The sequence below is a fragment of the Fusarium verticillioides genome, chromosome 6, assembly GCF_000149555.1.
Source record: "Fusarium verticillioides 7600 chromosome 6, whole genome shotgun sequence".
NCBI lineage: Eukaryota > Fungi > Ascomycota > Sordariomycetes > Hypocreales > Nectriaceae > Fusarium > Fusarium verticillioides.
Genome location: NC_031680.1, coordinates 2,144,240 through 2,167,840, shown reverse-complemented (window position 1 = coordinate 2,167,840; position 23,601 = coordinate 2,144,240). Strand labels below are relative to the sequence as shown.

Below are 23,601 nucleotides of genomic sequence, written 5' to 3'. Positions count from 1 at the left end.
CCGGGGCCGAGCCGAGTCCTCCGAGTCAAGAGTCAAAGTCAAAGTCAAAGTCGAAAGTCAAGAGTCAAAGTCAAAAGAGTGTGGGGAAGTTAAGTGGAGACCGACAGTGCATCATACCTCGGCACCTTTTAGAAGGGAACAAACCGACCGAGAAATGGTCACTCACTCACTCACCTACAAAGCCTCGGGCCATTTTCTTTCTTTCTTTCTTTCTGAGGGAGGTGAGCTCGATAATATATCATAGACATAGACAGACGCCATACCATAGACGCATTCTCTACTACTCTTGTCTTGTCTTGTCTTGTCTTGTCTTCTCTTCTCCATCTCTCGTCATTTCTTCACCAAGAACTACCAGCCATGCCTTTTGCGACAGAACTCACCAAACGACTCGGCATCAGAGGTTTGTACACCCAATCCCACCCTCCTCGACTCTCATACTAACAATCTCAAGTGCCCGTCGTCCAAGGCGGCATGATGCACGTAGGCACCGCCGACCTCGCCTCAGCCGTCTCCAACGCCGGAGGCCTGGGTATCATCACCGCCCTCATCTTCCCCAGCCCCGAGGAACTGCGCAAGGAGATCCAACGCTGCCGCACCCTCACCAAGAACCCCTTCGGTGTCAACATCACCCTTCTTCCCGCCATGGTGCCCCCGAACTACGCCGCATACGCTCAGGCCATCATCGACGAGGGGATCAAGGTCGTCGAGACCGCAGGAAACTCTCCCGGGCCTGTCATATCGCAGTTGAAGAAGGCCGGCATCATTGTCCTCCACAAGTGCACCACGATTCGCCATGCTCAGAGCGCCGTCAAGCTGGGCGTCGACTTCCTCAGTATCGACGGTTTTGAGTGCGGTGGACACGTCGGCGAGAGCGACATTACAAACTTTATCCTGCTCAGCAAGGCCCGCCAAACTCTCGGCATCCCCTTCATCGCCAGCGGTGGCTTCGCTGATGGTTACGGACTCGCTGCCGCGCTGTGCCTCGGCGCTTCTGGAGTCAACATGGGAACGCGATTCATGTGCACCGTCGAGGCTCCAGTGCACCAGAAGGTCAAGGAGGAGATTGTGCGCGCCGACGAGACCGACACAACCCTCCTCATGCGCAGATGGAGAAACACTACCCGACTCTTCAAGAACAAGGTTGCCCTGGAGGCTCTCGAGGTCGAGAAGAAGAGTGAGAAGGGCGAGTTTGCCGAGATTGCGCCGTTTGTGAGCGGTAAGCGAGGAAAGGAGGTCTTTGTGAACGGCGACACTGAATACGGCGTAAGTTTATACATTGGGTTGAGTTGAGCATGTCATGACTAACATAGTTTGCAGGTTTGGACGACCGGCCAAGTTATTGGCCTGATTCATGATATTCCTACATGCGATGTCCTTGTTCACAGAATTGAGAAGGAGGCCGAGACGGCGTTGAAAGAGAGACTCGCGCTCCTGGTGCCCGAGTCAAAGTTATAGAGCCAGACGATACTTGACCTGCGACATTTTGTTTAGAACCTGTACGACGATGTGCTGTTTGTGTTTACTGAAGAAATAATTGCAAGCGATTTTATAAACTGCGCCTCCTCCATGAATGTGTATGCTCTCTCTAATTCTATGCGACCGCGTCTTCGAAATCCTAGGATCTATGAAACGCACAGTCCAAACGGTGTCTCTTTTCATCATCTGATAATTCTATTCGTTTTCGAGGCCGAGGCTGCTGGACGATGAGCTCTGGCACACCGCGATTATCAAGCGACCACTCCTTCGTCTGGGTGAGGCTCACACCCGTCTCGATCAGCGAGATTTTGCCTCCAGGTCTTCCCATGCTCCAATCTGTGGGAGTAGTTCGTTGGTTATGGTTATGCACCATGTCCTCCGTGAGACGGAGATTCATCTCGAGAATGGCACCCCGAACGCCACAGTATATGGTATCTGAAAGATCAGAAGCCTTGGCTAGACAATAGATCCTGTCATATGTGGGACTGCCAATATGAATGGTGGCATCGGGACGCCAGTAGTTTCGTCTTGAAGCTCCATGCCAGTAGCACAACACCCCGTTTTGAGGATCGCATTTCTGTGGCTGATGCTCTGGCGCCCATCCTTGCTTCATAATGTGGTCATCCTTCTGGCTGGGAAACGGCCATTGTGGCGAGCATGGAAGAGCAGTTGTGTGATGATATGGCTTCGGGTACCTGAAGTCAAATAGACGGATATCCGGTGCTGTGTTGCTGCCGGATACGAAACGCTCTGTACCATACACAAGCAGAGAACTACCTGCTTGGTAGGGTTGAAAGCGATCACGGTATATCGCGTCTTGTGGCGAAGGTGTTCGGATATCTACAAGTCTGAACAAGGGGTTAAAAGCCGACCATCAGTTTCGCGAGACAAACTTGCCGATATGTGCCATCGTCCCATGCACTCAAAAGAAGATTTTCACTTCCGCCTCTAACTGGCTCGATTGCTCGAATTGTGGTCTTTTCACTAACTTCCCCACTGACCAGCCTCGAAGAATCGTCTACGTACATAGAGTTACTATGAGCGTTGAAGAATTGTAGGCCGGTCGGTGTAAGCTGCCCCCAACGCAGAGGATTTCGAGTTCCGCCCAAGGCGCAAGCCATAATATCTTTGCCCATGAACTTGGTGCTGCGTAGGAGAGACGCCTCATCTGCGGGACTGGCCTTGGAGAATTCATGGTAATCCAAAGGGTTCAGTACTTGGTCATCTGACACACCAAGATTGTAGAGAGTCAAAACCGAGCCCTTCCCGCTTACCAGGAGATTCGTCTCGTGATGCCACTGTAGAGATGAGACTGCCACTTGACCTGGGGATTTTCTTATAGGATCGGAAGCATGGCTTAGAAGTGCCTCGTCCGTTGGGTTCAACTGTTTTGCGATTGTTGCAAACTTGTCTTTGCCAGAGTGTATGCTGATGTCTCCATTGGCCCTCCCGACGACAATATTGGGTGTCCCGTCATTCTCTGTGACAGAAGTTGTTGTAACGTCCCCAGTGCCCGCCCGATATCCATGATCGTGGCCCCCAATCTGATACCAGACATCTTGCTGTCCATCAACAGGTTTTATGCAAACCATGAGATTCTCACCAACGCCGGCAGCAATAACCTCGTTGTTCAGCGAAGACATTAGCCGCGCATCGAGAACAGAATGGAACAGCACTGACTGACTTCCAGCAACTCGACGCTGGAATCTTTCTGGCTGATTCTTCTTTTCATGCAACACATTGACCCAGAAACCGCGTTTCTCCCAGCAGCGATCCAAGTACGTTGCACGATCTGCAACAGAACCCCAGCGAGTCTCTGAATTTGTATCTATTTGCAGGGATGGGAACCGAGTCTTGACGAAGATACGCCAACCATCTTGGCGTATGAGGCTTTGAAGATGCTTCGTCAAGGCGGAAACGTGAGCTACGTCACGAGCTGTGTCGAGATGCTCGACAATATCTAGAACAATATCATCTGGAAGACTTGCCAGAGATGTTCTATCCATCATAGTTTCATTTCGCCCGATGCTTTTGCGGTGGTGGTTATGAAGTGATGCAGTTTGACCCTGATCTGGCCTGTAGCAGTATTTTCAGGTTTGCCGAGTTTTGAAGTCTGTCTCTAACTGATAGAAACAGATCGAGTGATCTTGATTCTGTTCTGGTTCGGTTTTATAATATGAAGGATTTTTGACTGAGGAAGAGGGAAAAAAAAACTTATACGACTCTAACAGTGAGTCAGCCATTGCTTACTGGTGGTGCCTGCCTGCCTAATATTAGTTTCACGTCGTTGAAAATACCTACCTAGGTAGAGCGTCATAGCGGGTCTAGGGAGTAGGTACGTACTCCCCTCCATGTTAATGGAATAGACCTAGGTATCAGTCTCTATTCAACTTCATTCCCTGATTGTCATTGCGAGCGAATTTATATGTTTGTATGGTGATATTTCATTCCGTGTCTCAAACCATACAAAGTAACCGATGAACGGCCCAAAATCATAAAAACGCCAAAACATTCCCTGCCGTTAACAAGCAATAGAAGCTGCAAGCCGCAGACACAAAGACCGTATATAAATATGTCATGTACAGGAGGAAACATTCAAAAACAACCCTGTCGTCATCCTTCGACACGAAGTTCTGTAAAGCACAAGCCTTGAGTTGGGCATGGCAAAGCCAAAAATTGCAACATCTTGACTGCAATCAGAAAGGACCAGGTACAAAGAATGGAACCAAAGGATATAAAGCTAAATGAACGGATGTTATCCCTTCAACGTTCCTAAAGCATCAGCTGGGTTATAAAGATCGACAGGAACCTCAAAAGGCGCCTTTTGAGATTCCAGAAAACGTATTGGAAATTGCTATGGTTTCAAATTTTGCAATTGAACCATGTTGTGCCGAGCGGAAGCTTCACTTATCTCTGTGGCTTCACGCGGGGTGAGAATAGATCTGTTAAGAGTCTATAGCTGACTTTGATAGCCAATTTGATGACAGGCCTGTTCGACTTTGTTGACCCAATCACGGCCCAAGGTTATATGAATACCATCGTCGCCTATGAAGTCATTGTATACGACGAACAGTGACCGGGTAGGAGGGAATGGGAGGCGATGAGACTCGAACTCTATCCAGGCGTATAGGATTTGTTCGATTTCGATTAATGCACCACTGGGACATTCGGTCTTTTTGGCAATGCCTGGTGGGACACTTATGACTTGTATAGGGAACAAACGTTGGAGTATTTCGACAGAACTTTGGGCTATGAAGCTCAAGTCCAAACTGCCATCGAATGTGACCTCTTGGCGGGTTGAATAGCCACCATCATATATTGCTTTGACTAATATCAAATCCTGTCCAGCAGAAGAAGAGGCGGGGAGGATGGGGGCAGGTGGTGGTATTTCTTGTTCCATGTCTTGTCCCATGTCTGAAGGCCAAGCAAGGCCGGAGTGGTTACCAAAGTCTTGGCTGTAGTCTGGTACTAGAGGGCTCTGGATGGAGGGAGCACTGGAAAGTATATTAGTCAAGTTGAAAGGATGCAAACGGTAGTGAATAACTAACCTAAATTGTGTCCCGGATGTCTGGGTTGACTCTGGCAGGGTAAAGCTGTCATTGATATCAAACTCCAAGACAGATGCTTGGTTGATAGAGGAGGTAAAACTGGGAGCAGTATACTGGATGTCCTGCTCTGATATTGGTAGCAAGTATGGCTCTGAATAGGGAGTTGAGGTAACGAGAGTGTTGTATTCCAAAGGATAAAGGGTTCGTGCCTGAGATTGATCCTGAGGATCGATGGCAGTGATGTTGGACTCGTCGATGTTGATGTCGTTTGTTCCAATAAATATCTGCTTCTGAACCACGGGGCTTTCGACGTTGCTCTCTAAAAGAGGGTTCGGTGTTTCTGGTAACAGATGTGTTTCCGAAGCCGGGGCTCCGAGTCTTTCTACTTCGGAGGGTATCAAAGGCTTTGTTGCCGATGTCGATGATGCGGATGCTTGGGTACGTGACTTTCCCTTCTCCTTTTCTTCCTTCTCCTTCTCTCTCTTCTCCTTATCTGCCTTCTGGAGTTCAGTGCGTGAAGGCTTCACACGTTTCTCCAGAGGTCCACGCAGCAGACTCTTAAAACCTTTTCTCAAAGATTTCTTTTTGGGATAATGTGATCGCCCCAGCATGGCGCAGCATCGATGCTTGTCTTGGCCGTGATGACGTTTAAGTATGGACAGTAAGTCAAAGTTTCGACAACACCTGAAAGAATATCAAGCGAGTAGAGAAGGGAGGAGACTCAAGTCACCGCTAAGACCCCAAGCAAACGGGCGAGGTAAATGAAGAAGAGAAACAATAGAATAGATTGTTCGGGCCTCAAATTAGGCTCTAAATCCTGGTCTTATCATACGCTAGATCCGTTGAGCCTCATCAAGTACCGGCAAGAACATGGATGGCAGTTCCATGAAGGGAATTTACGTGGTAGATACGTGGCAGAGAAAACCACAAAGACAACACTCCCTCAGCCAGACGAGCCACTACACAGTTGTGATATAACGTCGCTAGGAGGGCCATGTGCACCTATAAGAAAGTGGCATTCTCTTTCAACCCACCCTGGCTGCAGAATCAAGGAGCCATGCTAGCCATGCTATTATGCAGTCAACTGGTTCAGTGAGCGATATCGAGCCGTGGTTGGCCGAGGTTGACCAAGTCAAGCATTACTTGAACAATCACAAAGTGAAGATAGCAGCAGCAGAACAGACACGGTAATATACAAGGGTTCTATAGGTCAGGCAACTGTAAGGGTGGTCCCTATTTAGGGAATTGTAACTCTTGAAAGCTGAAGGATGATGGGGGTTATATCACCAGTGACGTCTCGCTTTCCGTGTGAAATTACAGACTCGAGGACCCGAGCACCTCGCTTTGTATGTCACAACCCATCCTCTGCATTAGTTCCGCATTCTCATGTGATTTATGCAATGTGATATCGGTGAATGTGACAACTCACAGGTGGGTGACTACGAGGCTTTCTCATTCGGAAATCCCCCATTCCCTCTCAGCCTGATTTGTTCCAAGACAACAATGCTGATCCAAATGCTTCACGTTATGCATCCTTCATTATGTTACCGGGCGTCAGTATACTGGACTTGGCTAGAACTAGTCATTGACCATAGTTTCATTCTATTTTCACAAACGTTAAAAGGTCCATTTCACTCCCTTTGCTAACCTCGGTCCCCGCTGACTGCCGTGATGTGTCTGACATTGGAGCCTCACTCGATATTTCCTACAAGTCTTGGACCTCTTCCGTCCTTCGTATCCCTTCTGGGGCTGCTCACTCGTTTCAGAACAGGACCTTGAATATACTCTCCTACCCGCTAAATCGAAGACATGTCAGATGTTTTCACTCAACTAGTGATCATTAACTGCCGGCCAGTTTCTGCCAACGATCCCAACCTCTCCAAACGAAGAAACAAGTCCCAGAGCCCTCTACAGATCAGTGCCATACTCTACGGCAGAGCCTATGGCCTTGTCTCCAAAAATATAGCAGAGAAGTTTTTGGGAGCAAGCGAGAAACATACTTCTGGGCTTCCCTCTGTGGTAGAAATCTCATGGGCTGTATCTGGCTCTGAACAGCACTTGGAGACGAGCCAGGTTCATGTCATTCCTGAATTAGAGCAAGACCTCGTCCTTGGTGATGACCCTAAGGAACTGTACCAGAGTGTCCACCTCACTCCCCCAGCAAATTCCCAGGGGTCTAAACCAGAAGAGCAAGGGGAAAGTACCTCTTGTCCAGAGGAAGCCCTGCCCTTCCAATTCAACACCTCGGAAGACTTTAAGATTCAAGGCATAATCCCCAAGAATCAACAATCTCAAGAAACCCTCGAACAGCTAGTGGCTCGCTGCCGCACAAGAGCCCAAAACCCAAGCCCCCTCCACAAAACCGTAGCTTCAGAGCCAGAACAACCCGAAGGACTATCAAAGATCAGCACTGACTCCTTGTACGGTTCTTTTGATATCTCTTCCAACACATCTGATTCAGATGGGAAATGGATCTTGCCGCCGCCCAACGACAAATTACACAGAGAGAGGACTTCCTCGCTGCAACCTTCGGATGCTGATAGTCTGGTCGATCCCAGTGATAACATTGCCTGGGAGTTATCGACTGAAGCATCTCAAGTTCCTTCTCACAGCTCCCAATTCCATGGCTGGTCTCTGGTAGAAACAGCTTCAGCTGATACCCACGCGAGCACCCCTGAATGGGTGGAAGACCAGGACACTACCCATGAGCCTCAGAACGATGATTTCGCCACGCACCCGGGTCATCGTTTCTGGGAATGGGACGTTGAGAGACAACTTTGGCGTCGAAAGGGTCAAGACGGGTCGGACGAGAGAGATTGGTTTGAAATTCCTCAATAACAATGGCTTGCTCGTAAGATACCCAGTCCAAGGAATTCCTTGAGCACTAAAAGCTAAAAACACATAGCTTTAATAATATACTGGTGTTTTTTTTTTTTACATGTTTTCTGCTCTTTGTTTTAAACCTGTAGTTATTGCTAGACAGTTGAATATATGGCGTTTTATTATTAATTCACTCATGTCTGCTTGGTTACGCGACTGCTACTCGACTATCGTTAGTACCAACAACCTACTAGATAATGATACCAATAATCGACAGGTGAGCTTGAAAGTGGCAATAGAAGGCCGGTATGTATTCAAATCATAAATAGCTTGCCCAATCGTAAATATGCACCACAAAGCAAAAACGCCATACACCAACAATCTACACGCCAACTACCAATAACGACGCCTCCCAATGCCTGTATCATCATAATAGTAGATGCAGCGCCCGCACGCCCTTCTCTGCTGCTGCAATATGCCAAGGTCGAACATCCATCTCGCGATCTACAACACCTCGTGCTCTGGCTAGGGTTCCGAGACCCCTAAAATAGCACAGCATTTCCCTTAGAAGAGGCTCGTACGCTCTAGGCGTAGCCTCTGTGTGAACAAGATTGACCTCCATCACGACTGGCGGGTCTTCAATCTTTGTTCCTGTTCTTTTAATCAAATACCCACTGGCAAGTGCCGGCCTCACTTCCAGTAACGTAGTAGAGTTACAGAGTCGATGTCCGACGATGGCACCCCATGTCTGGTCAGTGGCATCAATCAGGAAGGAATCGGCCTCTGCTTCTGCAGCACCCTCGGCAGTCGGTGTAGCAGCTAATGTGCTAGCATCACGCATGGGCGTTGCCGGAGTCGTGGTTTGCTCCGGCGAAACAATATTAGCCTGGGGCGTGGATACTGGTGTCGAGTAGAACGCCGAGGTTGCCGTATGAGGAATCTTCACGATTGGTGGGACCAGCTGCAGAGACGGATTGGTATCGACGGACATGATAATCATGGTGAATGAATGTTTGTCGTCTAGCGTTGAGGCTGCTTGCCACCACTCCACCTCTCTCTGGTCCATTACCCCGGACTTAGTGATGATCACTCGCCAATGAACTTTCCAGATTGATATCATGGTCAACGTAGTCGCCCAGATCTCGGCTATGATAGCAGCTTTGTGTTGGGAGACGGAACGGTCCGGTGTTCTGCTCCGAGTGATCGAATAGGACGTGGTCGCTTGTCGTTGTCCACGGTTGTCGGTCCATGCAGCCGTAATCCATCGGCCATCGAGACTTTCAGCATACCCAACATGTAAGCAGGAATTCTCATGCATAAGGGACTGAGAAGGCGACGTCGTGAGCTTGAAGTCAATCATCCGAGGTGGAGGCTGTTCGAGCATAACTGCCGGTGCAGGTGTAGGTCCACCGAATTCAGTGTCCAAAAACAAAGTGCACCTATCATATGTCTCTATGCAGAGCTTGATCATTTCTGCGGGAGTCGGGACGACTAGCGATGTTGTGGAAGATATCATATCTAATGAAACAAGCTGCAGCACCAGCTCGTTCTGTGGAGATTCTCGACGAGCTGCCAGAAGGTCGCTGTACTCATCAAAGCAGCGGTAGAAAGCTGTGCAAGCCTCGATGATAGAAGCCGGGTTATCTGGCGAGTAAACAAAGTAAACGACCAGATTCTTGTCTTTGGACTTTAACTCTGACAGAGAGCTTCGGAGCACTTCCATACTTTCCACAAGAGCAGAGCCATGACCAGTTACGGTTGCGTCAGGTGAAGTCGAGATCCTATCAACCTCATATGGCAAGACGCCATCGTCCCAGTCTCCATACAATGGCAGGTTGTTGAGAGTGCCAAGTTTCAACGATTCATATACACTCTTCAAGCGACCGAGGAAACTTCCAACATGGTCTGACATCCCCTTCCAGCCTGGAAAGATGCAAAGAGCGGAAATGTCCTTTGTCCCCCACGAAGGTGAGAGCCCGAGACCTTCCCAGAAAGACATTGATGATGGAAGTACTGAGAGTTTCGTTTCTGACCTGCGCACTTCCAGATGAGGTACAGGAATCTGGTATAGATTGTTTGCGCGCAATTGCTCAGCGTTGGGGTCTCTGCCCGGAATCGGTCTGGGCTGAAGACGGCTCGGTTGTCCTACAAGGGGGAGGTCTTGAATTTCCAGCAGCGCTTTCAACCGCACGGCCGTTGGGGTACCCAAATTCGAAGGCATGACATCGTGAAGAAGTTGTAAGGAGTTCCGAGCGATATTGAGCTCATGGCTCCTCATAGTCGCAAGGGAGACAGAAGACTCAGCCTTATGCTCGATACCGATTTCAAGTCGCCCGGTAGCAGCCTGGTCGGTGATGATTTGTGCAATCTCAACAAAGTCGTGGTTGGAAAGGCCTACGTCCACGTTGAGTGGCTCTGGGTCCAAAAAGAAACGGTTTAGCAGCATTTCTGGCGATTCGGTTTTGGACAGTTTTGGGAGCTCGATCGCAAGTTGCTCATCAGTGAAATCATCTAGCAGTTCTGTCTCTCTAGAAGTTGTAGCTTGTGAAAGAGCATCATCATCCACGACGGTTCGTTTAATACTGGACTTGACGGGAGAAACTGGACCGCCAGAAATCGAACTTATATCGTCTCCGTCTGACTCGAGGTCACTCTCCTCGGAGATCCAATCATGCCCGTTGAGTCTCTGGGGGCTTGCATGGGTAGTAGATGCGTCAATACCAGTCAAACTTCTGATGAGAGAGTTCCCAAGAAGTGATTTGGATGTCTGCTTCAGCTTTCCTTGCCCTTCGAGATACTCATCTCGAGAAAGATTATGAGCACTCGGCCTCGAATCTCCATTACTCTGGTCCTTGGAAAAGTCGAATGCACCACCATGCTCATACTTTTTGTTGATTAGAGGGATCTTAGGATCAAATTCGACCTTTTCAAAAACACTACTCTTTCTCCGAGGTGGCTGGACAGCAAAATTATCCTTGGTAGGACTGGACAACGAGGCCCGTACTCGCTTGAACACGGTAGCAGGGTCAAATGGACTAGACCCTCGCTTCGCAGTATCTGGCCGCTCAACTTTGATTCTGTGATTAAGCTCCTCATTGAGCGAGCTCCTGGCATGCTTCAGTTCTGGCTTAGCAAAGACAGAATCATTAGTCTTCGGCTTTGGTTTGACTTCAGGTTGCGGCTCTATGACTTTGTGTGGCTGTGGCTGTGGATGCGGGTGCGGATGTGGATGTGGATGCGATAACACCGGCGGAGGCATTACCTGGGGCGCAGGCGCAGTAGGAACTGGTTGCAAATCTGGCATGTCCATGTCCAGGTCGTTGCTGTCAGGGCCGTCAAAGAAATTAAAGTCATCCTCTGTTACATCGTGGTCCCCGAACACATCCTCGCCCAAGTCGTTCATTACATCGTCAGAATCGCCCATAGCGTTGCTGTCGCTTCGTTCTCTCTTCTGTTCGTGATGGCCTCCCCAGGTGTCGTTCTCAGCATCTGGCATCGGTGTCGCTGTTGGCATCGTGATATCAGCATCAACGATTGCAAGGGTTGGGGGCGGGTTGTTAGGACTTGAGATCGCTCCATCCAAGGAAGGGGTAATGCCGATGTGTTGTTGAATTGCGTCGGGGGGTGTTGGATACATGACACCAGCGGCAGCGGTGCTAGGTCGCCTCATGGTCAAAGGAGACTGCCCATTGAGATTTTGAGCTAGGAGGTTCGCACCATTGACTTCTTTAGGGACAGCATACATTCGCTCAGCTCTGCGTTTGGAGATTCTCTCTTCCCTTTCAGACGCACCGGCGAACCATCCACGAGCATCTCCTAAGGGATCGTGGCATTCCTCGTGGCCACTGAGCATTGTGTCGCCAACACGGTGAGTTGTTGACATTTCCAGTGGCTTCTTTCGAAAGCAGAGTGGTCCTGGCCAGGGAACTGTTGCCCGTGATCGCTTAGATTCCCCTTCCGCATCTTGCGAAGCTGGCTTGGAAATGAGAAGGTTGACCCAGGAGCTGGACTTGAATTGAGACGGGTTGAGCCCACAGTATTCGAGTGCTTTGAGGCATGAGTGCTTCCATTGCGAATCATTTGTATCTGGAATACTTCTCACACTCAAAGCTTGCGTATTAGGTGTCTGTGCTAGACTTCGATCCGACCCGTCCCCGTTGGCAAAGTTCTGTTTTGTTGCAAAAACTCCATAAGGAGCAGCCAGCACTGAGCTACTTGGCGACGAAGAATCACCTGTGAGAACATCTTCCACTGTGGCCAGGTTCTTGCAGTAAGAGAACGTGAGACTGACAACAAGAGAGCCTGTAGTAGTGAGATATGTCTTGAATGTGCCAATGACAGGATCAGCTTGCAATGAGCCCCTTTCCCGTTCATTCGCATCGGCTTGCAAAGGTGGAATCAACATTGTCCTGTAGTTCAATGGTATGGCCATAGACCGACTACAGAAAGCAAACGCTATCGAGGAAATGACTGCGACTATGAACTGTTCGTAGATAATCTTTGGCACTATCCGCGGCGTCTTCATTTCGGCAGCCTGAGCTGAAGATTGAGACCCTCCGTCTGGCAAAGCCCCTCCAGCGACCTGAGTTGGTGAAATCAAAGGGTTACGGCTATTTGACTCGGCCGGAGATGAGGTTGACGTTGCGTTATTTGGAGCATTCTGTGTGGTGTTTCCCGGGATGCGGCTCTTCTGCAAAGCTACTGGTTCAAGGGTACCCTCCTCAACCATCCCTAATGTGTAGCCTGAAGCTTCCAGGCTAGATCCTGGGGCAGAATTGACGAGATTGCTCGTCCCATCTTTGCTGACGATTTGGAAGATCCATATGCCCACTCGGTCGGCATCGTATGAAACAAGCTTTCCTTGGTCGCGAAGGGAACTTTGAATCTCGAGAGCGGATGATTGGAAGGCATGCGATTGGTCAGGAGGAGGCTCGTAGATGCGAAAGGCTACCGACGCGATGTTGTTCTGAAAAGTCCAAAGTTAGATAAATAAATGCTTCTGGAGGAAGGCTAGAAGTATAAGGGTAACTCAAACATACTATCGACAAGGTATTCGTCTCATATTCACTGGTCTCCATTGCGACAACTTCCTCGCCGTTCCGAAGTCGCAACCGTAAATGCGGCCTTAGGAACGACGGCGAGGCCCAAGCCTAGAAGGGCTCGACACTCTGCGCTGTTTCTTTTTTGTAGTCGAGCCTTAGGATAATAGAAGTTGTCGAGATATGGCTGTCTGGATGGTACTGGTAGGGGCAGTCGACTCCCCAGACTCCATCTCAACGGGCCAGACACTTGTGCTGAGTCGCAGACTCGCAGCTCAAGGATGGTGCCACGGAGAGCTGAAATGGCTCGGATAGTGAGTTGATTTCTTCGAAATATTGCTGAAACAAGTAACAGCTAAGTTATTGGCGTTATGTTGTGTTCTTTGGACATAAGGAAACGACGTGACGATGGTCTGGGCCAGTTCGATATTTGATGATGTCGGTCGCGACAAACTAGGCGTTGGTGGAGGTGGGAATTCAGTGGAGGCGGAAGAGCAAGGGCCTCAGCTGGGATGGGGAGTACTCTTAATCGGGGTCAATCAAGTGGTTTGTTGGCCGGGTTTAACAGGGGAGTAAAGGAACGGGCAACCAATTTCAAGGGACTGAATAGGAGCGAATTAGGCTAGGGTAGGGGAAGAGAAGATCAACAATAGCCCGTAGAGAGTTGGTCCCTGGAACTTTGACGTTTATGTACAACTTGAGGCAGGTAAAATCATAGACTACCAAATTATCTCATCTATCTTTCTGTTTGTTCCAAATAGCTAAATCGTTTTGTATATAACATTCCCAAATAAACAGTTAGAGTATACACATACATTTTCCCTCTGCTTGAGATATCCACTGGGGTCCCTTACCGAGAGTCACCGAGCACACCGAAGATAGTGGGGCGTCGTTTTTCTTCACCTTGATTTTTTTCCAAGTCCAAGGCGCATCAGCGGGTGAATCGCAAAACTTGCATTATTCCTCTCAGCACGACAACCAAGTTTACTCAGTGCGGTTTTGCTGTAACGCCGCCATCATGAAGCTTTCAAATCCGGGAGCCGTTCCCGTTTACACAATTTCGGGCGCATCTAGTGCCCGACCTCTGCCCGACTGGCTTGCGCGCCGCAGAAAGCGAAGTTTGAAGGACGATGCCGAATACCAGAATCGTGTCGAGCTTCTACAAGATTTCGAGTTCGAAGAGGCCAGTAACTGTATCCGTGTCAGTGAGGATGGTGACTGGATCATGAGCACAGGCACATACAAGCCGCAGATTCATGTTCATAACCTGCCTCAGTTGTCGCTGTCTTTCGCTCGTCATACCAACTCCCTCAACCACTCATTCGAGCTCCTGTCAACCGATTACTCCAAATCCCTTCACCTTCAGACCGATCGCCGCCTCGAATTCCACACTCCCATGGGCTGCCATTATGAAGTCCGTCTTCCCAGATATGGTCGAGCTCTTGTCTACGACCGGCAATCTACCGAGGCTCTTGTGCCAGCCGTGGGCTTGGATGGCGATGGCAAGGGCGAGGTGTTCCGCCTCAACCTTGAGCTGGGACGCTTCATGAAGTCATATCAGGTCGATGTTGGTGGCGACGATGAACTTACTGGGGGCGGTTTACAAGGAGGTATTGGGGTTGGCAGCGTCAACACGGCTGCTATCGCTGAGAATACCCACAACCTGCTCGCTTTTGGAACTTCAATAGGAACAGTTGAGTTTTGGGATCCCCGATCCAAGTCCAGGGTCGCCTTGCTAAGCGGCCACGAAGGTGAGGTTACAGCATTAGACTTCAGCCCTTCAGGCCTTTCTATTGTTACGGGTGCTTCCAGTGGCATGATGCAGATTTTCGATCTACGACGACCCGTGCCTCTCATGAGGAAGGATCAAGGATACGGTTTCCCTGTGCATAAGCTCATTCACATGACGACGGCATCACAAGAAAAGAAGATCCTGTCAGCGGATAAGCGTATCATCAAGCTATGGGATGAAGCGACGGGAGATCCTTGGACATCCGTGGAGCCTATCGTGGACATCAACGACGTTGCATGGTGCAAGAATACTGGTATGATCATGACAGCCAACGAAGGCAAGCAGCAGCATGCGTTCTTCGTTCCCCAACTAGGTCCCGCTCCTAAATGGTGCTCATTCTTGGACAACATGGTCGAAGAAATGGCGGAAGAGGTGCACACCGAAACATACGACAACTACAAGTTCTTGACACTACCCGAACTGAAGCAACTGAGCTTGTCCCACCTGGTTGGAAAGACAAACCTACTTCGACCTTACATGCACGGATACTTTGTTGCCTCCAAGCTGTACGAGCAGGCTAGACTGATTGCCAACCCATACGTCTGGGAAGAGGAGAGGACCAAGCGTATCAAGGATAAGGTCGAGAAGGAACGCGCAAGCAGAATCAGGGGTACTAAGAAGGTCAAGGTCAACCAGAAGATGGTGGACAAGATTCTCAAGAAGCAGGAGAACAGAGCCGAGGTTGACACCAATGTTGGTGTTCTTGGTGATTCCCGTTTCAGCAAGATGTTTGAGGATGAAGCCTTCCAGGTGGATGAGACCACTGGAGAGTTCCGTGCTCTCAACCCAAGCACTGCGGTGGGACAGCAGGTTGATTCGAAGGCTCCGGCCCGTTATCAAGGCAAGGATTCGGACGATGATGCGTCCAGTGACGAAGATGTGGAGAAGGCAGTCCCAGCACCAAGGCGAAAGACCAAGGACGAAGACGTTGTCATGCGTGTGTCGTCCACCAGCAACCAGGGACGGGCTGTCAAGGACACGGCGCTTGGCTCGAGACAGCAAAAGTCGGGGCGCACTCACCAGGCCAGAGGAGAAGTTGTTGGCGAGCGCCAAGTGTCCTTCATTCCAGAGTCAAGGAGAAAGCAAAAGAAGAGAGAGGAGGAGCTGCCTGCTGAACCCCGGGACAAGCGAACGGGAGCTGCTCGACGCAGCGCCAGTGGCAACACGTTTAGACGAATCTAAGAAACGAGAAAGACAAAACAGGCGCTTGGATTTCATTATCAGAATAGCAAAGGCGTTAATACTCAGTTCGTGGAGTAAAGATGAGACAGCCCATGCGTGGAAGGTTACTATTTATACATGGATGATACCCGGATCCTGTCCGTTGGAAACACCAATTTAAGACCACAACCATCAAATACGTGGCTGACAACTTCTATGACCACTCCTGCCAGCGTGACTGCCAGTTGCACACCACATTGAGGATCTCCCTCTGCTGCTGCTTTTTCACTTCTTCAACCACTTCTTCTCCTTACGCTTTGCCTTGGCTTGAGCTAGACCCTTTTCAAGATCCTCAGGCCGAATTCTTGGTGTCGGAGGGACATCATCATCAGCAATTCTTGTACGATTACGATGAGATGGAACCGGTCCGTCTTTGACTGATGAAGGGAACTCTGTTCTCCGCGGTGTAAGAGCTGTAACAACTTTGCGGGCGGACTTCCTGATTGTCTCTCGCATTGTCCATTCGCGCCTCTTTGCTATGAAAAAGAGAGCGGCTGTGGAGACTATAATAAAGTCAGTGCATGCAAACGATTATGAGGAGAGAGATGCATACTGCCGATCAAACTGACGACAACAACAACAATGATGATAGCAATCATGCCGCCTTGAGAGATAGAAACAGAGTTGCCTGAGCTGTCACCAGCAGCACCCGCCTCGGTGCCAGAGTCGGCACCGGGAGCACTATCATCATAGCTCTCCGACGCAAGGGGAAAAGGGTTACTTGTTGAAGACATTGTCTTTGAGTCTGTGTAAGCTGGTGTAAGGATATGGGCTGCTCGAGAAGCTGCACAAGAAGGTTCACAGAACCTGGGATAAATGAAAAAGGAAAAATACCATGTAATTAAGATAGAAGGGTTAGGAACTTTTCAAGAATGCCGCCTCTTTGGCGAGGGCAGGCACTTGTATATACATCGCCAAATCTTTGGTTCATCCTCCACAAGCGTAGTACTCAGACCCTGGCATCCTTGATACCGACTTGGCTCTCAAGTCCCGAGTATTCAAGACGAATCATCATTGGATTTCCGTCACGGGGCCGAGACTCAAGCACAGCAGCAGGAACCGCGATATAGTAACACGCGCATCTGTGATTGGTGACAATCCAGCTCGAAGCGCTGAGCGGCGAAGCCTCAAACAGGGGTCCAGCCAATAAGACTTCAGATCCGGACTTCATCAACCTCGATGCCTGTACTTCGTCACGCGCCAAAGGGTGATTAATGCAGGGCCATTATTGTGCGCAAGGGAATATTTTCATATTTTTCACAGTGATGAGCCGCCGGATTGGTTCTGCAAAGCCTTAGTTTGGGGGATTAAGTCGTAGTGCATGTGGGTGTTGGATATTCGTTTCACTCTTTGATGTTGGGCCGGTGATAACGGCGGTTGACAATGATCAACTAGCGGTGGCCTATGCATCGTTGGCGTCCTTTTCTGAACCGAAGCGCCAGGGGTCGTTGTTGGTTCTTTATATGCTTATCGTGTAAGTTGACCTGCAGCCGTTGTCATGGTTTTGACGGCGTTTGAGATTGATCTTGGCAGAAAGAGAAGACGCTGAACTCTAGATAACCGCCGTTCTAGATTTTACTTCTAAGCGAAAATTTTGGCGATGCGATGTTGCATCATCTTAGATCTGGTCTAGCTGGTATAAGCGCCAGGTTTAGTAGTTGAAATAGATTCATGGCCCTGCTCAGGGTGATGCAACCATCCAATGCTGCGTGATACAAAAACGAGGCCTCCTTTACAGTTCCCTTCTTTCGATTCCGTGTATGTTTGATGCTTGTATAACAGCCGGAGATCGTATATGGCCCTAACTTATTTGAGTCAGTGTGAAGCACCACCGCATATAGTCACAATCACAATTTGCCTAGAACATAACATCTCCCAATGCGACTCGTAGGTAGTTCAGTCGATGTGCGAGCTGAAACAATTAAGAAAGGAACACACCACTCTTTCTCTCTCGAATATTCCCATACAAATGAAGCCAGATAATAAGCTTGACTAATACAATTAAGGAGGTTATCTACACGACCTGGAAGGACGGTGTCAGGCCACGAGTGAAAACGGGGTGATTATAGGTACTGCTTTCTAGGAGGGTTATCAGTTTACGTATTCCTTCACCCCTCAGAAGTATAAGGTAAAAGTCCTCCTGGTAATTCGTACGGTAGTTGAATTCCTATACCTCGGAGGTCAGAAGAAGGAACGCGGCCAGACAGTTTAGGTAGGTAGAAGACGCGAGGAACTCCCTTCGCTACTGCCTACTAAGGTAGGTAGTTACCTCCTTACGGTATGCTTCCTAATGTTCCTCCTGCTCCAAGCTTTTCGAGATATACCTAGGTAGGTACCTTATCTGATTCCGCTCAAAGTCTGCCCGCGGCAGGCACCAAGGGGCAGAATAGGTAATGAATCACTGTACCTATTCGTTCCAGGCAGGTGCAGCTTCCCTAAAATCATATGGCGGGAACTCCAACTGGAAACCGCATCCTAAACACCTTCCAACATAAATGTTGAAAGGACGGCTGAGGGAAGAAGGGGGTTCGGGCCAGCCTAAGGTTTGGGGACTTTTTTCTCTTCTCTGCCAACTCACGTATTCATTTTCAACTTATTCACATCACCCCTATGCCCAAAGCCGAAGATACTCTTCTACATCTCAACGTAACACAGAGCTTCTTTCTTTGTAAGCCGTGAGGTCTGGCTGGCCTACCAGCTACTCGGGTGCAGATGACCGCCTCACCAGACCCGAGACCCAGAGCATCATTCAGTAGAAGCAGCAGCCAGATCTCTTTTGGACCTGTTGAAGATGAAGGAGATTTCAATAGCCTCGGATCGGTCATCCCGGATTCCCAGGCCGCGCCTAATACATTTTTGAATCAGCTTCATCTCAGGAGATTCTCGATACCAAGAGAGGAGGTTTCGACATCAACAATGGCCGAAGGCTTCTGCTTTGCCGAAAAGAAACCTCCCCGTCCTGGGCAGTTCTCGCGGAGACCTAAACCTGAGCAGCCTCAATCAACTGATACTTCCCAATTCTTCCCTGTGCCGACAAACATTCCTGCTAAACACTCTCCACCCAGTCCACTACTCGCCCCTGTCCATATCCATAAGCCTGCGGCACCTTTAGATCTGCCTGAGCTTGGTCTAACAGGGGGCAAAGTTCTCTCTGAGATTTCTTCTCATCATAATGGAGAAAACCTCAGTGGTCGGTCGGATAATTCTTCGAGTCACACCATAATTCCACTGGAGAAACCTTCTACACGAGAAAGCCCTGGCGAAGCATCAGTCATCTGTATTGGTAGCTCCGGGCTCTCTCATGAAAACATATCAGAAGCTTCTGATATAAACGCACCACCTCCAACAGAAACTGGATCTACCTTGGATACTTCTCGCTTCAGTAAAGGGGCTACCAAAGCTCAAGTTTCTCAACAGCTAGGAAAACAGGCAAAAATTTCTCTACCTCACATCAAAGTCCATGGTAAGTAACAAACCACGAAGCTCAATGGTCATTCCCGCTAAGGCTCAAGTCTAGGACGCCAACTTGAAGATCTAAAACTTCCCCTTCCACATATTACCCGTGTTGACCGAGTCTCACATCAACCGCCCTCTTCCAGTGTTTGTGGTGACCTGGAGGCACCTGTTCCCAGGACTCCCATGACCACTACAAAATCCCGAAATCGTGTATCCCGTGGTCACTGGCCGACTCAGCCCCCATCGGCATCTAAATACCACAGAGTGTCTGACAGAAACAATGATCGCCCAACTTCCAGGAGCAGCAATATCTCAAGAAAACGCTCAGCTAAACAGAGAGTCTATCCTCCATCAAAATTTGAGCCTGACCGAAAGAAAATTGCAATGCAGAACGTGGCTGAATACTGGAATGAGTGCATACAGATCGCTGAAGCTGAGCGTCAGGAGGCCCTTCAGGAGATTACAATTCTTGAGGATAAGTTGCAGCACACTCAGAAGGCTTTAGAAGAGTCTGTGCAACTCGTCTCAGAAAAAGATTCCGCGATTGGGGATTCGAAGAGTCGCCTTGACAAGTTGCAAGAAGAAGGATCACTGGCGGAAAAGGAAACTCAAAGATTACAGGGTGAGATTGAGTCTCTTCGCTCCGACTTAATCAAATCTCGAGATCACGAGGCAGCCACTCATGAAAAGTATCGCAAACACCGAGCAAAGCTTAATGAAGCTATTAAAGAACAGCAGGATCTCTTTTCAAGGGTTCGCAATCTTCATAAAGAAGCGAACGATGAGCTGCAAAAGGAGAGGGACAGGCGAGAGAAAGAGGCCAAAGCAGTTGAGCTAGCATTGGAGGACAGTCACAGGAAGCGCGAAGAACTCAAATCGTGCATTGAAAAATATCGTTCCGAGTCTGAGCAAGAAGCACAGAAGCGTAAGATCACCGATTACGTTGTATCACAACCAGAGACTGACTGTATGGCTTAGAAACCCACACAATTTCCGAGCTGCAACTGAGGCTCGAAAATCAGGAGAAGGAAATAAATCGAGAAAGGAAAGGAGCCATTGAACTCCAGAACCGTCTGAAAACTGAATCAAACTTACTGGATGAGGTGAAAACGTTTCGTTCTGATATGTCCTCACTAAGAGAAAGTAACGAGAAGTACAATGAGTGGAGTAAGAAACAGGAAAGGTTAACAAACACCCTTTTGGAGAAGTAAGTCAACATGTCTCCCGAAAGAATCTTGCTAACTAATGTGTAGACTCGACCTGATGAACGGTCATTTGGAGTTGCGCAGTGATGGCCTAACGACGAATGAAGAAGTCAAGATGATGGCGGATAAGTTAGAAACGAACATTATCTCCCGGTATGTGATTCTTATCTCTCGCTTCATTTTCCTCGCGCTCTAATCAACCTTCCAGTTTGATGTCTGAGATACAGAAGATAATCTCGTCTCAAAATGATGCAAAACAGTCAGCCGGGTCTCTTCAGGATATCGTCCAGGAGCACTTTGAGAAGCTGCATAACAACATCGCCGATCAACAGGAGACTCAATCAAAAGGTCAGCAGTGGCATAAGCAAACACACCAGGCTCTCGTTGAGCATCTGGGGGACATTTCTGCCAAAACTCTCGCCACCCAGAATACCTGCGACGAAACAAATAAAAGTTTAGCCAGACTTGCTACTGGCCATTCGGTTTGGCAAGAAGGGTTCCAGACTCATATTGACGACAGGTTAGCCAAACAGCTTCAAGATCGTGAATCAAAGATCGGGGATCTGGAGAAAACTCTGCACCAGATCTCTCAAGAATGGTCTAAGAAGCTCGATCTCATGAAAACTTCCATGCTTGAGAGCGACGAGCAGGCCAAAGAATACTTGCAAGCAACTATTTGTGATATCAAAACTACGCTCACGACAAAGCTTGAGGAGGAAAGGGTTGCCTCAGAGAAAGAGATCTCCAAGTCTGAAACTATGCAGGCAGCGGTAGAGGCTCATCTTCAACAAGTCAAAATTCAACTCGAAGGGATGTCATCGAGTGGTCCAGAATCTCAGTTGTTGCGCGAGACGTTGGCTGAAGAACGCAAGAAAACCCACGATCTACAAAAACAGCTTGCTGCTTTGGAGTGTGGCTCCGGTGTAAATGCAGAACTATTCCAGAGACAGATACAGGATCTCAAAGCAATTGATGCTTTGAAGAACCAGCTAGAAGGAATGACCGAGCAGGTTCCCAGGGTGGAAAATCTTAACACCACGTTCAACAAGATGGTTGATCTTAATCAGGTAATGCAGTCTACCGCCTTTTACCTGAGCAAGGAGCGCCACTGGGTTAATGAGAAACTGGGCGTTGTACCGCAACCTGTCGGCTCGCATGCACCACGAGGGGGCGAGACAGGAACTCAGTCCTCTTACTTTAATGAGCGCGCTCCTGAAGAGCCTAAGTCGTGTGGTCAAGAGAAGAGTACTGACAGGGAGGGATCGACCAGCCTGAGTGGCCTCACTACTCTTGATTTACATTACCAGGAAGAAAGATATCGTCGTAAAGTCGTCGTAGCCAGTCCGGCATTGGAAGCATCTTCACCAGCACCGGCGCCCTCGGTAATACAGGAGCAAACGAGGCGCCGAGAAGGCTCTGCCCCCCGATCTATCCTACGACTTTCGACTGCCTCGACGCAGGAAACCGATACTATCAGACCACCTGCAAATCACAGTCAGTACAACAGGCCTGTGGTAGCTAAAGTCAATTCGGCTACAGGCTGTAGCAACCCTGAGGTGGTTGAACAGATTCGGTCGGGTTTGATCCAGCCAAAGTCTGCACGCCCTAACTGGGACTTCCCTACTATGGAAGATTTTGCCAAAGAAATTCTGCCAACTGGCAAGGATGACGGTGGAATCGGGAAAAAGCACAGTATCTCTTTTGTGGACAAGGAAGACCATATCGCATCTCCTAACAAACGAGTCAAGTCGGAGGAAGCACCAGCCGACTCGCAACCTAAGAGTTCAGACAGGCCTTTGTTGCTTCGAACACGCCATGTGATCCGAAAGACGTACTCGAAGCAATCGAACTAATATGCTTACAAACGAAAAGACCGCAGGTAATCGCCATGATACAATGATATTGTGTGTCGGAGGGAATTCGAGGTTTCTCCAATTACTAGACCTTCAAATTTCCGGGGAGCATAGGTAACTAGAATTTAACTTTGTGGAACAATCATGGTGGGCATTTGGTGGTTTGAAGAAGATAATTCGTGAATGGTGGATGGGATGATGATTTGCACCATATCATTTGTATCCAAATACCTAGGTAGGCAGAGCTCACGCACAAGGCAGGCACAGTAACATGATATTCTGGTCGTTAAATTCAGTGGCATGCGAATGCAGCCATATTGTAAGGGCAATATTGTGATCTATGTTGTACATGTATAGTCGCATTTCGAAGAGGCAGGATCCTGATGCCCAAAACTCCAGCGATGCTCTCTAGTGTAGTGTTACATGGCGCGTACGTGGTGGCTTGCAGTCAAAGAGCCAATTCTAGCTCAAGCAAGAAACTCGGATGTTGGGTTCTTGTATCGAACAAGGTATGATGGAGCGTGGGTGGGCGGCTTTCACTTCCTCTTTTTGGTTTCAAGGAACAACACCTTCTTACGCACTGCCATTGTCAGGATTAGCTGATGGTTCCAGGTACTTTTAGTATTGTCAGGCCGTACCGATGGGATCGTATTTTAACATGCTCATCATGGGTGCGGTTCTGGGACGCTTGAAGGTATAGAAGAAGCCAGTCATGGCCATGGAGACGAGGCGCGCATGCACCAGGCGAGCCTTGGCTGTTAAAGAAGAGAGTCAGCAACAGCCTGATTGATTCGGGTCATCTTGAGAGTCTGTGCCTACCCTTCTTTGCCATTTCGATTGACGTGGATCAGATGGCTTAAATCTTGCTGTACGTCAGTCGCCGTGATAGTAGAGAATTTACAGATGCAGGCGACGTTAGGCGGCTGTCGGCAAAACGTAGCGCCGTAATGGTCACTGCTCTCGGTGAGTACCTACCTAGGTACAAGTATGTATGAGCGCTGTACGGAGGTAATAATGTTCACCGAGAGCTTGAGTCAAAAACATCCATGGCTGACCAATGAGAAGCTGTGTATTTAAGGTGTGCACCTTAACTGACAATGTTGTATTATTTAGCTGTCTTCTCACACAAGCTTACTCCGTAGCTTACTGGGAGTAATCGTGATAGGGCTAACAAACGATGCATGGTATCAC

General features: G+C 48.8%; 10 protein-coding genes across 10 annotated transcripts; 5 read left to right on the top strand and 5 right to left on the bottom strand.

Annotated features, from left to right (window-relative positions):
• The first annotated feature begins 125 nt into the window (after positions 1 to 125).
• Positions 126 to 1,567, top strand: FVEG_02104 (enoyl-[acyl-carrier protein] reductase I). Its single transcript, XM_018889221.1, has 3 exons — positions 126 to 400; positions 452 to 1,263; positions 1,318 to 1,567. The coding sequence occupies exons 1-3, from the start codon at positions 358 to 360 to the stop codon at positions 1,453 to 1,455; spliced, it is 993 nt and encodes a 330-aa protein (XP_018745310.1). The 5' UTR covers positions 126 to 357; the 3' UTR covers positions 1,456 to 1,567.
• Positions 1,396 to 3,750, bottom strand: FVEG_02105 (hypothetical protein). Its single transcript, XM_018889222.1, has 2 exons — positions 2,374 to 3,750; positions 1,396 to 2,324 (listed from the first exon to the last, which is right to left on the bottom strand). Exons 1-2 carry the CDS (start codon positions 3,483 to 3,485, stop codon positions 1,616 to 1,618), a joined length of 1,821 nt encoding a protein of 606 aa, XP_018745311.1. The 5' UTR covers positions 3,486 to 3,750; the 3' UTR covers positions 1,396 to 1,615.
• A 679-nt stretch (positions 3,751 to 4,429) lies between these two features.
• Positions 4,430 to 5,635, bottom strand: FVEG_14978 (hypothetical protein; the record flags this gene model as incomplete). The annotated part of the gene is made up of 2 exons (XM_018904038.1): positions 4,430 to 4,970; positions 5,025 to 5,635. The coding sequence occupies 2 exons, from the start codon at positions 5,633 to 5,635 to the stop codon at positions 4,430 to 4,432; spliced, it is 1,152 nt and encodes a 383-aa protein (XP_018745312.1).
• A 1,198-nt stretch (positions 5,636 to 6,833) lies between these two features.
• On the top strand, positions 6,834 to 7,862 carry FVEG_02106 (hypothetical protein; the record flags this gene model as incomplete). The annotated part of the gene is made up of 1 exon (XM_018889223.1): positions 6,834 to 7,862. The coding sequence occupies one exon, from the start codon at positions 6,834 to 6,836 to the stop codon at positions 7,860 to 7,862; it is 1,029 nt and encodes a 342-aa protein (XP_018745313.1).
• Positions 7,863 to 8,122: 260 nt separating this feature from the next.
• FVEG_02107 (hypothetical protein) lies at positions 8,123 to 13,380 on the bottom strand. Its single transcript, XM_018889224.1, has 2 exons — positions 12,884 to 13,380; positions 8,123 to 12,810 (listed from the first exon to the last, which is right to left on the bottom strand). The coding sequence occupies exons 1-2, from the start codon at positions 12,920 to 12,922 to the stop codon at positions 8,272 to 8,274; spliced, it is 4,578 nt and encodes a 1,525-aa protein (XP_018745314.1). The 5' UTR covers positions 12,923 to 13,380; the 3' UTR covers positions 8,123 to 8,271.
• A 583-nt stretch (positions 13,381 to 13,963) lies between these two features.
• FVEG_14979 (hypothetical protein) lies at positions 13,964 to 14,643 on the top strand. Its single transcript, XM_018904039.1, has one exon. The coding sequence runs from the start codon at positions 14,140 to 14,142 to the stop codon at positions 14,431 to 14,433; it is 294 nt and encodes a 97-aa protein (XP_018745315.1). The 5' UTR covers positions 13,964 to 14,139; the 3' UTR covers positions 14,434 to 14,643.
• Positions 14,644 to 14,699: 56 nt separating this feature from the next.
• FVEG_14980 (hypothetical protein) lies at positions 14,700 to 15,857 on the top strand (the record flags this gene model as incomplete). Its single annotated transcript, XM_018904040.1, has 1 exon — positions 14,700 to 15,857. The coding sequence occupies one exon, from the start codon at positions 14,700 to 14,702 to the stop codon at positions 15,855 to 15,857; it is 1,158 nt and encodes a 385-aa protein (XP_018745316.1).
• Positions 15,858 to 15,861: 4 nt separating this feature from the next.
• Positions 15,862 to 16,630, bottom strand: FVEG_02109 (hypothetical protein; the record flags this gene model as incomplete). The annotated part of the gene is made up of 2 exons (XM_018889225.1): positions 15,862 to 16,399; positions 16,450 to 16,630. The coding sequence occupies 2 exons, from the start codon at positions 16,628 to 16,630 to the stop codon at positions 16,122 to 16,124; spliced, it is 459 nt and encodes a 152-aa protein (XP_018745317.1). The 3' UTR covers positions 15,862 to 16,121.
• A 2,182-nt stretch (positions 16,631 to 18,812) lies between these two features.
• Positions 18,813 to 22,410, top strand: FVEG_02110 (hypothetical protein; the record flags this gene model as incomplete). Its single annotated transcript, XM_018889226.1, has 5 exons — positions 18,813 to 19,359; positions 19,414 to 20,277; positions 20,331 to 20,559; positions 20,606 to 20,710; positions 20,766 to 22,410. The coding sequence occupies 5 exons, from the start codon at positions 18,813 to 18,815 to the stop codon at positions 22,408 to 22,410; spliced, it is 3,390 nt and encodes a 1,129-aa protein (XP_018745318.1).
• A 165-nt stretch (positions 22,411 to 22,575) lies between these two features.
• On the bottom strand, positions 22,576 to 23,355 carry FVEG_02111 (50S ribosomal protein L33). Its single transcript, XM_018889227.1, has 3 exons — positions 23,230 to 23,355; positions 23,049 to 23,165; positions 22,576 to 22,990 (listed from the first exon to the last, which is right to left on the bottom strand). The coding sequence occupies exons 1-3, from the start codon at positions 23,240 to 23,242 to the stop codon at positions 22,947 to 22,949; spliced, it is 174 nt and encodes a 57-aa protein (XP_018745319.1). The 5' UTR covers positions 23,243 to 23,355; the 3' UTR covers positions 22,576 to 22,946.
• Between the last annotated feature and the right edge of the window lie 246 nt (positions 23,356 to 23,601).

What these genes read in the sequence shown, in the direction of transcription:
- FVEG_02107 (XM_018889224.1), bottom strand. Translation starts at nt 12,922, where the DNA reads ATGGAGACCAGTGAATATGAGACGAATACCTTGTCGATA. An exon ending in AGACGAATACCTTGTCGATA is followed by an intron (nt 12,811 to 12,883) that starts GTATGTTTGAGT and finishes TGGACTTTTCAG; the next exon opens with AACAACATCGCGTCGGTAGC.
- FVEG_02105 (XM_018889222.1), bottom strand. Translation starts at nt 3,485, where the DNA reads ATGATGGATAGAACATCTCTGGCAAGTCTTCCAGATGATATTGTTCTA. An exon ending in TGGGACGATGGCACATATCG is followed by an intron (nt 2,325 to 2,373) that starts GCAAGTTTGTCT and finishes CCCCTTGTTCAG; the next exon opens with ACTTGTAGATATCCGAACAC.
- FVEG_02104 (XM_018889221.1), top strand. Translation starts at nt 358, where the DNA reads ATGCCTTTTGCGACAGAACTCACCAAACGACTCGGCATCAGAG. An exon ending in CAAACGACTCGGCATCAGAG is followed by an intron (nt 401 to 451) that starts GTTTGTACACCC and finishes AACAATCTCAAG; the next exon opens with TGCCCGTCGTCCAAGGCGGC. An exon ending in ACGGCGACACTGAATACGGC is followed by an intron (nt 1,264 to 1,317) that starts GTAAGTTTATAC and finishes CATAGTTTGCAG; the next exon opens with GTTTGGACGACCGGCCAAGT.
- FVEG_14979 (XM_018904039.1), top strand. Translation starts at nt 14,140, where the DNA reads ATGTTCATAACCTGCCTCAGTTGTCGCTGTCTTTCGCTCGTCATACCA.
- FVEG_02111 (XM_018889227.1), bottom strand. An exon ending in GTTAAAATACGATCCCATCG is followed by an intron (nt 22,991 to 23,048) that starts GTACGGCCTGAC and finishes TGACAATGGCAG; the next exon opens with TGCGTAAGAAGGTGTTGTTC.